General features: G+C 40.6%; 1 protein-coding gene across 7 annotated transcripts in view; it reads right to left on the reverse strand.

Annotated features, from left to right (window-relative positions):
- The window catches only part of ANKRD44 (ankyrin repeat domain 44), a 144296-nt gene that overhangs the window by 63887 nt on the left and 64066 nt on the right, over positions 1 to 16343 (reverse strand). For all 7 annotated transcript variants that reach the window (XM_050899764.1, XM_050899763.1, XM_050899761.1 and 4 more), the window contains exon 3: positions 6769 to 6847. In XM_050899764.1, coding sequence (XP_050755721.1) covers positions 6769 to 6847 — 79 coding nt within the window. The remainder of the gene's footprint in view (positions 1 to 6768; positions 6848 to 16343) is intronic.

The raw sequence follows: 16343 nt of genomic DNA on the forward strand, positions 1-16343 counted from the left end.
GACTATTATCAGGAATAGCTTTGTTTACAGGACACAAAAGAAGCAAGATTTATTGTAGGGGATTACATATGTATGTATGTATGTACATGTATGTCTATGTATATGCATTTTTTTAGATCAACTGATACAGTTAGGGGGAAAAAAGCAACCCTTTGCTCAGAGCACTGCTGCTGCCTGCAGACATAATGAAGGGAACGAGCCTGAACAACTGTCTCGTTTCCAGCTCCATCAGGCAGACCACTAAAAGATATAACCGCTTCCCTGCTTCGCAAATCTTGCTGGGATCAAGAAAATAGGACCAGGAAATGCCCAGGTTGAGGAGGAAACTGGGCACTTACTACCTCAGCTTCTGTGGGTGTTACTCAGCAAACATCAGAAGAAGAGGGATGAAGGAGACTATCCATTTGCCTTCTGTGAGGTCCAGCGCTAATGTGCACACTGACAAAGACAGCTGCGGAAGAGGATGGGTTTGGAGTGGCTTGCCAGAATAAAGGATAAAGGAAGAATACTTAACAACTACAGCGGTGCTGGCTGACTGCAGGCAAAAAAAAAAAAGGATCCTGTACATTTGTGTGATAAAACAGATCTGTTTAAAAGAAATATTAAAGTTATTCACTGATGTGATATGCCAGAAAGGAAATCTAGTGAAAAGGACTAGAGAAAATAATTTTAAAAAGGGCTTAACCTGAAAATGTTGTACCTCTCAGGTCTGCAGGTAGCAGTACTAGTCTGAGAAGACTAGCACATGCAGAAAAGTTTTAGAGAAGCACAAGCGTCATGCACATAGCCTGGATGAGCCTCTGAACTTCATGAACAAAGGGATTCTTAAGCTTCATTTTGCACCATAACTTAAATGCACACAAAAGCCTGTAATTAATAAATCACACTCTCTGAATCAGAAGTACTTTGTGAGAGCTGTTTCTCAGGAATATTAAGGTGCTTGCCTCTGAATCACAGTGGTTACTGGGAATTGTGCTAGATAATCAGAGAAGAAACAAGTTCTTTCATATTTCCACAAGTTGGGATATAATTTTTTGGCTGCAAGAAAAAGAAAGCCACTTTCATAACTATTGCAACAATTAGAGGCAATCCTCCGAACTCACCTCAGAACCTGGTACCTGGTGGTACAACCTGCCCTCTGGAAAAACACTCTTTAGAAAAGACAACAGTTTCAAAGAGTTGTCTAATGAATCTATCTAAGCAAGGAAGCTGTTAACTTCTTTCGTCTTCATGAGAAGACCATTATGGTTGATACACCTTAGTATCCTGCCCTTTGCCTACACTGCCCGAGGCTCTAGAGACACGTAAGGCAACAACCTCCTCCACCATCAGGAAGCTGACAGACAGGACTCCAAGGCACCTTACCTTATACTGATTTGGGCTGGTAGGGGTCTTGGGGATGCAAATTGCCTAGATGAATTCCTAATGATTGCCACCAAATACCTCTTTTCGAGTTTAGAAATTTATTTTGTATTTGCCTTGGTTTTTTGCCTTATGTTCTTAACCAAGGTTTCTTTCGGTTTATTTCTACCCCTTCACTAACTCCTACAAGCAGACAGTTGCAAATCAGAAAGGCTCATGTGTGGAGTAGCAAAGTGCGACAAACATATCATTTCTCAGTATTCAACAACTACAGTGGCATTGGTGAATATGAAGATGATTAGAAAACCTAGGGAACTGTCTCCGTCAGTAGCTATTCATGCCTTTCACTGATCCACTTACCCTTTGAGAAACTGAAATAGTTGCCAAGAAAACAGCTAAAGAAAATAATAAAAGCAAAACAATACCAGTATAAATAAAATAATACACAGCATGCTATCAGCCTTTTCTTCCTCAGCTGTTTTCCACATCCCTTCACCTCTTTGTGCTTTGGGGCTCTTTATGTGACAAAGTGAAATTGCTCTTACATATCTAATTCAATGCATGGGCTGAATACGTTTGTGATTTCTGTTTTTAAAGAGCTGCACAATTCAGCTGTTGCCTGTTACAGGAGCCACTGTTGTCCATTTACTGAGGTACACATTTTCTGAAGAGACATTTCAAAATGTCTCCCCCCGTACAGCCCATTTCCTTCACCAAAATTCAGCTTTTAGGTTCCCAGTAGTTCCTTGCAGGCAACAATTAATGACAATGAAAAAACTTCACCAGCACTGATGCACTCCTTCAGGGACAGAAAGTATCTGTCATTTTAAAGGAGATCCAATGGAGGCACCCAGGGAGCAATGCTCATGTTTTCAAAGGTGTCCTCTACACTTCACGAACTTGAGCGTCCATCCTGTGACAGCCCAGGGGACAGCTCTTTGAAAGCCCTGAGTAACACAGAAATCCAACTCGAAAGTCTAAGTGCTCTACAACATGCTAAGGCACCTAAAATGAGCTGTGTCCAAAAATCAGAAGCTTAAATTTTCAAGTCCATCCCACAACACTTCCTCAATGTCACCCAGAAATTCAGTGTCCCTCTCTTCACTCTGGACCAAGTACCTTAACCATGTTTCAATGCACTTCCTACAATATTCTGTGAATTAATCTGTGTATTTATAAGGACAAAGAGGGCTGATAACACACTCAAATTGGTGTATATGGTGTCCTTCATAGTACAATCTTCCTTGAAAAGATAAGCTGTTTTAAAGATTTCCCTTAACATCCTTTCAGGTAGCCACAGTACCCACCCACCCCATAAAATATCCACTTAAAAAAAAAAACCTCTCCAGAGCAAAGCCTTTTCTCAGCCCCATCCTCTGCACTCTGCCCTCGGGAGGGCTTGTACCCGTGGGCCTGAAGGAAAGGCTTGGCTGTTGGATTTGCTCTGTGAGGCTGAAGTAGACAACATAACATATAATGTTACAGATAAAATCAACAGAGAGGAAACTTTCTGTAATCCATTCTTCTTTAATATGGCTGTTTTGTAATCTTTGCCATCTTTCACTCTCAAATTTTTCTGCCAAAAGAGGAAATAAATCTGAAATTGCCTCTGTTCTTTTGAGATCCGAAATAAACAACCCGATGCTGGCTTTCAGGAATAAAGTTAACATCTCTTTATCCTAACCGAAGTACAATTTTCCATCCAGCACATCTGCCAAATCCACAGGTCTCTAATAAACGTAGATTCTGCAGTCTAAATCTCTGAAATTAGGGATGGTCAACGGACAAAGGAAATTCTACTCTTTAACCTATTAATGACATTATTAACATGCACCTTTCCAACTCCTGCTATGAGACACAGCAACAGACACACAAAAATAGAAGGAATGCCCCCCCACCTCACACCCCCCCCCGCCCCAACACACAATACAAAGCAAAGATCAGCACAAATAAAATATAACAACGGAGCAGCACCACCTGATAGATGGGACTGGGACCCACAACATGAAAGCAACACAACACCGTGCTAGATATGAACACAGGAACCGAACGCCTACATGGCAGAAACAGGAGGTTAGGCAGGATCTCCTCAGAGGCAAGTCCGAGTCACTTGCTAGGGAGGGAAATGGGCTGGGGATCCCACCAGGTGAGAGCACACAGGTCCTGGGTCACTCATGAAGGAGACAGGAGATAGCCCTGGGACATCCTCCAAACTTTCACCCAAAGGGGATACTCTTAATCTCCAAGGACAGGAGTCTCAAAGCCATGGGAAAGACAGAGAGAAGGCTGCCTCTCCAACCCACCTATTCTTTAGCCTGCCATAAAGAGGAAGCCCTGAATGTGTGTTCAGGTTACACAGCGCCTTCCCCTGCTGCCTACACAACAGGGATGGCCCAGAACCTGCTGTGCATGTGACAGTCTCGCTTCCAAATCTATGTGGCAGAGCTTACCAGGAACCCTTCCAAAGCATGCTGAGGCTTGTCCTTTTCCTCAGCTATTGTGCAATTTACGAAGGACAGATGTCAATACTGCATGCACACCCCCAGTGCATAAACTTCTTGCCAAGAAGCTCAGAGCTTTCTGAAACAGTAAGGCACGGTAATATTGCCAAGATCACAAGCTCCTTGTTGGGGAACAAGGGGTAAGGGACTGAGCTCAAACATTATGCCCTCGGGCACCAGCTCAAAGCCCAGGAGTGGGAGAGGCACTGGCACAAATGAGAATGGAGCTTGTATTTGCTCAGACAGTTCTTCTTGCCCATCCATGACTGTGTCATCATATAGAGCTTCATTTATGTGAGATGGTTACCCTGGTCCTTCTCCTTCTTGACAGGAAGGTGGTGAAGGAGAAGTGCTCAAAACTCCCTGCTTTCATGTAGCCTGGAAAAACAAAACCACACAGCACATTTCCCCAGTTTGAACCATATGATTATGGATCAGACCTTTGAACTGGTGTAAATTTACCTAGCTCTGACATTTAATGGAACGGGGTGATTCATACCAGTTGAGGGACCTGGCACTCTCTCTCCTGTATCAATTCCAAACAGACTCCACTTCAGTGGCTACCTAGAAAGCCATTTCTGGTCCGTCTCCAACCACCTGGGCAGAAGTTTTATTCATTAGACAATACATTTATTTTTGCTGCCACCAGTTCATGGGCCACAAATCTCAGAATGTGCATATTTAATTTAATTTCTCTCCTGAGCCCTGTATAAAATGCAATGGGTTGCTACTCCTCCTAGCTTCTACTCATGCCGAGAAGATTATTGTTTGACGCCAACAGCAAGCATTTTTGTGCTTCCTCTCTGTGGAAACACCCTCTCATTTTAAGTCAGACAACAAAGTTTTTCTGCTTATGTAACTAAATTTTATGATCAGATTAATCTTTTATGATACACTTTTACTAATACAGTTTACTGAATGAAGAGGTGAAGCAAAGGGAAGATGCTGCTGCTGTCTTTGGAGCCTAGTTCACGGAGAGATCACAATAACAGAGGTGTTTATAATAACTCATAAATCTGCTCCTCCAAATCTGCTCTTGGATACAAGTACTGATGCTTATCATGAGTCATGATACTTCAGAGATTAAAGGACAATGAATAGGTAGAACATGCAACACAAGATTAATTTTGACTCATGCTGAGCTAGTTGGGGAAGATCCACACAGTTCCTGCAGACTGAACCCCAGCACAGTCCCACTGACACAAAGTCCAATTTTTAAAAGCCCACATTATAGGTTTTTCACACTCACTTAGATATATTTAAAAAAATCCAAGATATATCACCTGCATTTTATGGCGTTGACCAGACAAACCCTATAGCTCGTGGATGACATTTTGGCAGTGAGGTTTTGGAACTGAGTGTCCCAGAAGAATACTAGAAAGTCTCCTTGCCTCATTAGGAATGTGACAGAAAACAAGAATGTTCACCAGGACATTTTTTGATGCTATTGGGAATCGGAGGAGAAATGGGCAGAATGGCTTCACCTTCCTCTTTATGTGGATATTGCCTGTGCTGTTACTTGCAAAACTTGAAAAAAGACATTGCTCCTGCAATCTTCTCACACCACAATGGAACAACAGTATGTGACAAACAACACACACTTCAAGAACACATGCGCAGATGAAGTTTATTAACTCTTACCTCCCAGTGAAGAAAATCATGTTTGCATTTAGCATACCGAAAAACCCACCCAAGCATAATCTGTCAATGGAGGAATGTTCATTTAAATCATTCTGCTGGCATCAGGCTTAGAGCAGAAAGACCTGATGTATGATGTATGTCCAAGTAGTTACCCTCATTAAGCAATTAGACAACTCAAAATGCCCCCAAAAATGTACAGAGGAAACGCATAGCTACAGCAAACTGAATTCTCATTTTCTGCCTTCTGCAGGTGTGGTTAGGCTGGTAATCCAAAGAAATACGTTTGTGTGGTCTGCATGCGCCCATTAGCAGCCTGATCTAACTTTGAAATTGGCTGGTGCTCTAAGCAGGAGGCTGGATCAGGTAACTTCTAGAAATCCCTTCCAGCCTGAATTATTCTAGGATTCGAGGTTGGAAATTAGAAGGTGCCTCACAATCACAGCACTGATAGTTCTGAAATCACTTTCTAAAAAAAATATGCAACCCATTTGAAGAAGCAGTCTAATAATTTGTGAAACCAATCATATAGCAAGGTTGCTTGCAAGCGGTTAGACGTTTGTACCATAAGGCTCCTTTCAATCCCACATTCTTAAACCCCCATAAGCTTTACCCTTACAGTTCTCCAGTTTAGAAAAAACACTGCCTTTGAAATCTGCAAGCACATCCAGGAGTTTGCCATGACTTATGTGTACTTCTTGAGAGATGTCTGCTTTATGCTTTGTTCTGACATATTTTGTTCATGTTTTTTGTCACTACAACAGTTTGGAAATATTTTTTGATTTTTGGTTCAGATACATCCTACTGCCCAGTTTCTGTTCTCCAAATCAACTTCCTGGCTCTTAGAATCATGTTTCTAATGTAAATACCATTTACAATTCATTCAAACTCATTCATAACTTTTTTGCTATTATTCCATAATCATTTTTGCTTAACAGGGATTCTTGGCTTATACTCCAGGACTTGAGCCCACATTTCAAATATGTACTTCAGCAAGTTTCTGAATCCACAAATATTGTCAGTTTGAATGCTTTAGAAGTTTTGAAAAACTAGTTGCTTTGTTTATTAATTCCGCTCAGTCACAGTGCATGTTTTATAATTGTATCACCAAATTTAAAGATATTATCTAAGCTTGCAACAACTGCAACCATGAAACTCAGAAACAGGCACTGCCCAAAGCTCACTCATATATGCTTTGCTGGGTATTCCTTGTAGCTTTAAAACTAGCTAATTTACCAGTTAATAACAGTGAGGGACACTACCTTACCTGACAAAATGAGAAGCTCAATGATGTCTGCATCTCCCAGGAATGATGCAACGTGAAGAGGAGTTCGTTTCTCGGCATCCTACAAAACCATAGATTGTCCAGTTATAAAACATGGCCAATAAGTGCAAGCGTTAGTGTTAAAGAGCAATGGCTTTGTACATAGTGTTTATTTTTCTATGTGTATTTCTGTTTATAATTAGAAATGCAATCTCAACCAGTGAAAGAACAAAATTCAAGGTCTGAACAACACACTTCCTCCCAATAATTCTCAACTTTTTAAGCACTTGGTTCCACCAGACCTTGCAGAGACACTGTCTTTACTCTGATATCCTGTTTACAGGTAGATCAAATCAAATCAAATCTAAAATGAGGAAAGATGTCATCCTTGGGTCTCTTTTGGAAACATTTTCCACTCTAAGTATTGCAGTGACATAATTCAGATGCTTCTGGACATCAGACTTTGTAATGCAGTTTGCATCAACAATATAACACCAGACTCTTCAGAAGGGTATCTCTGGAGAATGGTTTGGAACCACACACAAGGACAAGATGCAATCCTCTTAGTCTACAAAGGTTCTTCTACACCATTTAGCCTGGTTGTCTACAGCAGCCCAAAATGGGCTTGATCAACCTTTAAAGACAAATAAAGGAAGTATTACCAGTCAGGTCTATGTCTTTAAACTTAGAAGAATTGCTAATAATCATATATACAACTTCTGAAATACATCTTCTTTTATTTGATTTCTGTAATTTTCAGCCTTACGGAGTCACATTTTCAAGATTTTCTTTTCTAACTTCAAGGGGTGTAAACAGAGTGTTTACAAAACTACCTTTCTTTTATTGCTTTATTCAGATGATTCCAGACATAGGCCTTTAAAAGAAACTGCTAAACATTATAATACGGGCAACAAAAATCACAAAAACTGCTAATACGGCTAATAATGCTGTTTGACCCCTGTTTCCAGTCCTAAATGTATTTCATTTTGGTTTCTTAACCACTAATACAAAAAATGTTCTAAGAAACTTATCAATCAAACTTATCAAATTACAACCTACTAGCATTAAATACTGTAAGCTGGTAACAGATTCAACACTTCCTGCAAATGATACCAACTCAGAAACCCTACCGGTATTTACACGCTCTCCCTGAAACGTATCTCTGAGCCTGTCAAGTAAAATATCACTTTTAACATGCCCAAGAGGTCATCAACCACAAGCTATTTTGGACTGTCTTCAAAGTATGCTATAAATGTGGACAAATCAGTGCAGCAGAACCATTTCTCATGCGAATGCTGAAAATTGTTTTCCAGCACTGTGAGGCACAGAGCCACTGGTCACCAGAATAAGTTACGTTTAATTTTTATATTTGTATGTTTTTTCAAACATACACGATGTATGTAGTCCTCAAATTCTGCTGCAGTGGGTTTTGATCTTACATGTTGGGCACGCACATAAAACACTCAAAAGACAGATCACGCGACACCCTGGTTGCCACAGGTCAGAGGGAAAGATGTCTCACAGAACTTCACCTCCTCACATGGTAGGCAAATTAAAACAATATTAAGCAGTGTCCATCCAGCAGTGTCCGCTCAGGAACCGAAATCACAAGCTGGATTCTCTCATATGCTCAGTTCCTAAGACATAATCCCCCACGGACTAGCTTTTACAGGCTACATGAGTGCATATGAGACCTTTCATAAGTATTGCTTCATATTACCTATCCCAAGGCTATCCATGGCAAAAAATACGCTAAGACTGATCGAACATTTGTACAAAAACAGAATTGGTTTTATTTGTGTTTTTAGCTTGTTCATTTTAATGCGTGAATCTCTCTTTAGCACAATGTAGTATTTGTAATAGCTATCGTACCTGTCAGTGATAAATTTTGCGGCAGCTTCTTGCAACACAGCCAAGTTTGGCAACAGAACAGAGTAGTTTCAAGTTGAATGCTAATGATACAAGACCAAGCAATTCTCTATATTAAGGAACCAAGGCTATTCAGTGCTTCGTTGACTATAACCAGTATTTTATACTAAACTGTAAATCTGACGGAAATTTGATAATTGGGGGAGGAAAGGACATGAAACGGAAAAGTAGAATTCTTATCCTTCTGTAACAGGACTAACTCTATTCTCAGCTTTCACTTTTTAAAATCAATGCAAAATCATATCAAATTAAGTGAGAATCAAGTCTTCAGAGAAAGATGGGTTTAGTCATGCAACTCAATTTAAGCTTAATTTCTCCAAGAGGAAAAAACCCTAAAATTTCTCCATTTACCACAACCAGGCACAAATCAGAGTTCACCCTCACATGAACTAGCAGATGACAAAACCCAATGTGTGGTATAGAAAATAAAAAACACACGAAAAAGCCCTACAGGCAATGTTTTTGGGAGTTTGGCGGGGAGAAGTCCGCACACAACACCTGCAGCTGAGCGTGCAGTTGAGCAATTCAACGGAGAAACATCCTCAAGTTCCTGTTTACGCTCTGCACAAGGCTGACACAGAAACAGAGGAACTGGGGCATCTGCCTATCTATCCAACCACACTCCTTGCATCCTCCTCAAAGCCGTGTACCGCTTCAGCAAGACTTAAATAGCTCTCCGGCTTTGCATCTGGCCCATGCACTAACGTCTATTCAGCTACAAGTGTCCTTGTGGCATGATGGTAGTAAAAGGAGTACAAATAAGTAAACCAATAATGATCTAAAGACTGAAGGCTACAAACAGAGAGAGAGGAATAAAAAGAAAATTTGTCATTTCAGGGAAAGGTCTGGCAGTACCCCAAACCTGAACATACATTATCAAGGCAAGGAAAAGAGGCGGGGGGAAGAAATTATAACAGGATTACAAATAGCATGAAGACAAATAATCAGACCTGCTTCAAGTGCAGTTCTCAAAGGAACAAAAGGTCAGTAAAAGACAGTAGATAAGCTAAACAATGGCTAGAAAATCATGCTGAGATGAGATAAACACTCTCTCCCCAAAACTGTACTAGTGACTTACATTAGTTCACACAAAAGATGATGCTGCATGCTAACATTATCAGCACACATTTTTTTTTTTTTAAGTACAAATAAAGGAAATTAAGAATTTAACAAACAGGCAATCGACAGGAGGCCTCAAGAAGAAAAACACTCAACACATGCTTAAACTATTCAAGTGATCACAGGCCCTTCACAGGCTTAAAGTTAGGCTAGTCCTTAAGTGCTTTATTGGATCAGAGCCCCAGAGTACACAAAGATTAGCAGAACGGTGGCTTGGATGAATCATATCAGCGTATGTAAAATATTCAGGCACGTTAAGAAAAAGGCCAAGTTTCTCCTCAACACAGCCTGCATCTCAAAGGAGATAACGGATCTGAGCTTTGGTATCAGCTGCAGCTGTTGAGATCAGAAGATGTTTGGGACAGAGTCATTTACTATTAAAATATAAGTGCAACTGCTACAGAAAATAAATGCCTGTATCCTGTTTATGTCACCAAACTGCCTGAGCAGCCAACAGGAATAGTTCAGCACAGAATGAGTTAATGCACCACAGAAACTGAGTTAATGAAGTTTTATTAGCAAGAACTGTTTGGATTCCCACCACCTGGGTGGCAGAATAAACTGAACTATATTAGAGGCACATGAATGGCTACAACTTCCATTGATACCAGGCTAACCAAAACAATAACAGAAACAAACCTCCTGCTCATTCACTCCATTTACTGTTGTTACATCTGAGCACACCTTATTTAAATAGCACAAAGTAGCTGGTACCATTAAAAAATCCAAACATTCAGATACAATTTGACTTCTGGAAAATTAAGTATTGGGAACTAGTTATGAACTACTGAAGAGGCTAAAAGCAAATGAGCAGCCACTTCTCAGGCTATTTACAACCGTTCAGAGCTAAAAGCTGATGCTGTACAAAGAAAATCTCTGCCGCTTCAGGATTTCCTCCATCTCACAGATTCTTTTATTAAAGCCTGTAATTCACAAAGCAAATCGAAATGCTCAACTGTGAGCACCAGCTGGGAGGTGAAAGTCAAGCTGTGTAACTTACGCCTGGTGCTCTTTCTTCTGCTATTACCAAGCACAGAAATTCCCATCTGAAACCACAGATCCTGGTTCCAGCACCTCTCATCCCCACAGCCTTCAGTTTAGCCTCAGAAATAAAGATTTTTCTGGACTGAGTCTTCAATTGCCAAGTGCCCATGAGGTGGAAGAGGCAAATACTTTGATCTTCCAGAGACAAGAAAAATTATCTTCCCTCTGTCCCCCCATCTAACAGTTTCCTTCCATGAGGCTGACAGTCGCTTTCACGCTAGAAAAAGATAACTTTTAAAATTAATTGCTAATCCTAGATTGAGACTGTAGAAACTGTTATCCTAATTAATGGAAATATTTTAATGTTTATAGCAGTGAGTTTCCAATGTAAGGCTGAAAAGCTAGAGTTAAATAACTCCTCCATTTTTATAAATGCAATATTGACTTGGGGAGGGGTTGATGGCGTGGGAGCATACATCACTTGTGAGTTGATGGGAAAAGCAGATTTAGAGAATTCAGGTATTTCAGGCTGACGTTGCTGTCTTTGGAAAAAATATAGCAGCTACAGCCAAACCCTGCCATGAGCTTTTAACAGCCTATACATCCTTAACTGATGCAAACATTTTGAGGACAACAATAATATGAGTCACCAGCACAGATATAGATATATAAAACTTAGTACCCACTAGTATACTAGCATGCTGTACAAAGCAGTTCCCAATATTTCAGGCTTTCAGTAAACTCCAGGACAATCTTCTTCACAGTTCAAACATCTTCTTTATAAAATATAAAAAATTCTATTTATTTTCTAAAAGTAAAAATATTTATTCTAAACAAAAGTCATGCTGGTTGCCTTGCATCACAAACATCAATGCAATTTTAGTATTCAGTTTCCTTACATTCCTGAGAATTGTTCATAATTTCCTTCTGTAGGAAAAAACAAATCTTCTCCAGCACTTCCCGCTTAAATTAACAGCATATCAAACAGCACTACTAGAGGCTAAATACCCACTGAAAACACAGCTATTACCTAGCATCAAACTGGCATACTGTGTCAAAGCAGAAGCTTTCCAAAGTTCTTCAATAAATCCTCCAGAAGACTTTCCAGCACGGCAGAACTACACCTAGAAGAGGAGCATTTACTTCCAGGATAGCTTTATTCTCCTGCGAGACTCCATAGTGCCAAAAAGAAAATCATCATTCCTTGGATGAGAGCAGAGACGAGGGTCTGGTTCCCAAGCTTACTGAAATACCACATTATGGACTCTCTTAGTCCCAAGTCAAACATGTCACTCCAAACTGAATGACAAGCTGTTTTTCACATTAGCTACCCCAAGCATGCAAAGCCTTTCAGACTCACAATCCTAATTATGTGCGCATTTGTATGCTCAAGCACTCGTACCGCCTCAAAAAGCACGCTTAGCAATACTACAGAAACATGTAAAACTTTTGTGTGTGTGTGTGTGTGTGAAGACCTGGATAAGGCCTGAATCCTCCTCACAAAGGCAATCCTGCAAATCTATGCCTTACCAAGTAGGATAATGAGAAAAAGAAGCAATAAACAGCATACATCCATGTCTCTCCATAAGGACTTCCTTCTTGCCTTCCTTATCCTGTAATAAACCACCCTCTAAATACATGCTCCTGCGTGTAAGGCCTTGCAATCTTTGCTGGTGCCACTGCCCCTTCCTCTGCACAACTGCTCCGCAGCTATAAACAGGCAGGCGATGCCCAGGGTCACTACACCTCGACATGGCTCCAACCCATCCCCAGTCTGGCCCATCAGGAGTTACTGCAGCCCACCTAGATCTGCTGGCTCTGCAGCTCTGCTTTAATGAAAACAAGCCGAATTCAGCTAAATCATTACCTCCTCCTAACCTGCCTTGTTTTGGCGGAAGTGGGTGGGGGAGCATTAGCACAAGCAGCTCTTGACACCAATGAGCAGTGAGAAGCAGCAGCTTCTCCAGCCGGCAGAGTGCCAAGGAAAGAGGCTACGTGGATCAAGCTGAGAAGGCAGTATCAGCACTCATGCCCCAACATCAGAAATAGAAGCAACTAAGTTTTGGGAAAGCAGATGTTGCCTTCAACAGTCTCACTGCTGGGGTGAGGAGGTATATTACTTATTTTCCCAAAAATATGAATGCAATAGAAGATATTCTGGGGAAATCAAAGTTTCGCAGAAATTTCATTTTTTAGGGTTTTATCCAAGAGAAAAAGAAAGATTAGGGAATAAAGAGGAAAAACAGAGGGCAAGTAATGTCTGGTTTGGCTTGAAAGTGTCTCATCAGTTATGGGGAAGAATACTGCAAGGTTTTTTTGCCTTTTTTGTTTGTGTCATAGTTTAACCCCAGCCAGCAATTAAGCACCACACAGCCGCTCACTCACTCCCCCCGCTCCCAGTGGGACAGGGAGGAGAATTGAAAAAAAAGAAGTAAAACTTGTGGGTTGAGATAAGAACGGTTTAATAACTAAGGTAAAATAAAATATAACAATAACAATAATAAAATATAATAATAATAATGAAAAGGAATATAACAAAAAAAAAAAAAAAAGAGAGAAATAAACCCCAAGAGAAGACAGTGATGCACAATGCAATTGTTCACCACCCGCTGACCAATGCCCAAGCAGCGATCCGCCCCTCCCGACCAACTCCCCCCTGTTTATATAGTGGGCATGACATTCTATGGTATGGAATATCCCTTTGGCTAGTTCAGGTCAGCTGCCCTGGCTCTGCTCCCTCCCAGCTTCTTGCACACCTGCTTGCTGGCAGAGCATGGGAAACTGAAAAGTCCTTGGCTTAAGATAAGTGCTACTTAGCAACAACTAAAAACATCAGCGTGTTATCAACATTATTTTCCTACTAAATCCAAAACCCAGCACTGTACCAGCTACTAAGAAGAAAATGAACTCTATCCCAGCTGAAACCAGGACAGTTTGACTTTGAATATTTTGAAGGGAAACTAAACTAGATGACTGAGATGAAAATGGAAATTTTACAGGAAGGATTTTGGTTTAGTAGAAAATCATGACATTGCACATAAGAACCAGACTCTGCATATGTAGGGTATTGCACAGCTGCATATATTACGAATCCTAGCTAACCAGGGGTTACCACTGGATCCAGAATAATCCCTAGATGAACTCAAGGCTCTGCGCCATTCCATCACACTCTTCCCAAAGTAAAAAATCACCCCAAAATATCCCCACCTACACACACATAGCACGATCACCCTGATATTTCTAAATGTACCAAGCAGCAAGTGGAGAGGATGTCTGCCTGAAACTAATCTGGTGGTCTGGATGGTGCAACCCAATATCCCAAATGCCCTGGGAAAACAGGCTGCTGAACATTGCCCACAGGCAGACCACATTTCCCATGGAAATAGCACGTGTTCAGTACTCAGTGGTAGGGAATCACTCGCCGCCAGCCAAGTATAACGCTCTCCATGCCCTCAGGGTGCAAAAATAGCATCATGTTCCCCCAAAGCATAGCTAGGGACTGGAGAGGTCAAAGCGACCATTGCGGTGGCAGAATGAACTAAAACCGCACTTCTAAGTGACACAGATACAGCTTTCACTTTGTTGCAAAATAGAAGTCACAATTATAGCAGCACCCAGAATGTAGCATTTCCATCAACATACGCTTCCCAGCTTGGAAAGATATTAATCATTTTACCAGACAAAAAAACCCCAAGTAACCTTCTAAACTTCTGATTTGCTCTAAACTCTTTCCTCTGAGATAAATTTTCTCTAAGGAAGCATGCATAGATATCACTAATTTTGCATAGTTTCTCCATGTGCTTTTTTCTTCTGCCTTCCAAATACCTCTCTTGCTGCAGATTCCAAAAAACAATTTTTAAAACTTCAGAAATCCCCAAAGCTTGCTGCAAAAACAATGTTTTATTTTGTTTCCCTGTCCTACCTATATTTGAACTATTCCAATATTAACACAGCTAACCAAAACGATCAACAACGGACAAATCGCTGCCAAACAGTGTCAGAGTTTCCTCTCACGTGAGCAACCAAGCACTAGAGAAACACTAACACGGAAGTAATTAAAAACACCCTTAAAATAGAAACGTAAGCATGCGGTGCAAACTGCCAGCTCACAGCACAAGGGGGGAAAATGCTATTTTTTGATCTTTAGTGATGTTTTAAGCATTTGACACTTGTCTGCAATCACTATTCAGAACACAATCTTCAGAATTTGTGTTGACCGGTATTTTCTCTGAAGAATAGCTTTGGTTTTTGCTCCTGACAAAATAGCTGTTCAGGCAAAGCATTCTTGGATGGACTTTTAGCATCTTAAACAGGATTCTGGGCAAGACCATTCAAGTTAGACGACTTTTTCTATTAAGTACTATGGTACTCATCTACAAAATACATATTCTTCATTTAATATCGCGCCTGACAGTTGAGAGCATCTCCCTAGCAACCATCACTACCACACTTGCAGCCAAAGGATATAAAAACATCTGAGAAGCCTACAATAACCTTGTACAGGAAATGCTATTTTGAAAAACCAACATGAAATACAGAGGAAATTTTAGGACTATCATGTTCATCTAGGTTGGAGGTTTTTTTGGTTAGTTGGTTTTTGTTTTTTCCTTTGTTTTTTTGAAGACCATCAGGGAAAACAAATAAGGAGGAAACTCAAGGGAGATAATGCTTTAAGGAAGCACTTTTAGGAACTTATTTCAAGAAAACAACCAGGTACTGATAATCACAGGGAAAGCCTAACGTCAAGGCCTTCTTTGATCAGATTCCCCATTTAAAACAGCAGCAAGTTTTTCCTTCCACTTGACAGCAAATGGAGTGGAGCCCCAGTTAACCAGATGTGTAGGATCACTTCTCCAGTTCCTTTCTACAGCTCAGAACCAGATGGTTGGACCCCACTGCCTGCAAAAGCTGCAGTGCCAAGACTACACCAGACAAACTGCTGGAGTTAGCTATGAATAAACTGATGGCTTTATGTCAGAGAAAGACATGAAGAAAAGGAAGGTTGATTCAAAAGTCGAGGAAACACCTGGAAATCACCATTCTGCTTCTGCTTTATATTCTTACCACTTTCAGAGGCCACAGATTGTAGTCAGGACGGGCAGGGTTCATTTCCAACAGTACGGATTTAAGTTAAAAATCAAAGAGGGAAAAAAACGACCTGACTTCTGCAAAAAGACCAAGTTCAAACGGAGATTTTTTTTCACTGCCAAAACACTTAACTCTACTTGTTTACAGCTGCTTATCATTGTTCTGGCTAGAATAAGCCAATCTGCAGAACAGTAATTCCTTTGTGGGCAAATCACAGCCAAGATACTGCTTCCTTACTCTCGCTGCTGAGACCTATAGTGAAGCTTTATTACAAGTACAGTCAAATGCTGAATAACAGCTCCTGATCTGCAAAGACTCTTCATAAAAGGAAACTCTACAGAGAGTAAAAATATGCAGCTTTCAGCTGTTTTCATTCATTTTCTCAGTAAGAGAGAAAACAATGTCCCTGACTGACCTGCACATTTCTACACTTAGAAAATTTAAAGTCACCTGCTGGA

Source organism: Gymnogyps californianus, chromosome 7 (assembly GCF_018139145.2).
Source record: "Gymnogyps californianus isolate 813 chromosome 7, ASM1813914v2, whole genome shotgun sequence".
Classification (NCBI taxonomy): Eukaryota; Metazoa; Chordata; class Aves; order Accipitriformes; family Cathartidae; genus Gymnogyps; species Gymnogyps californianus.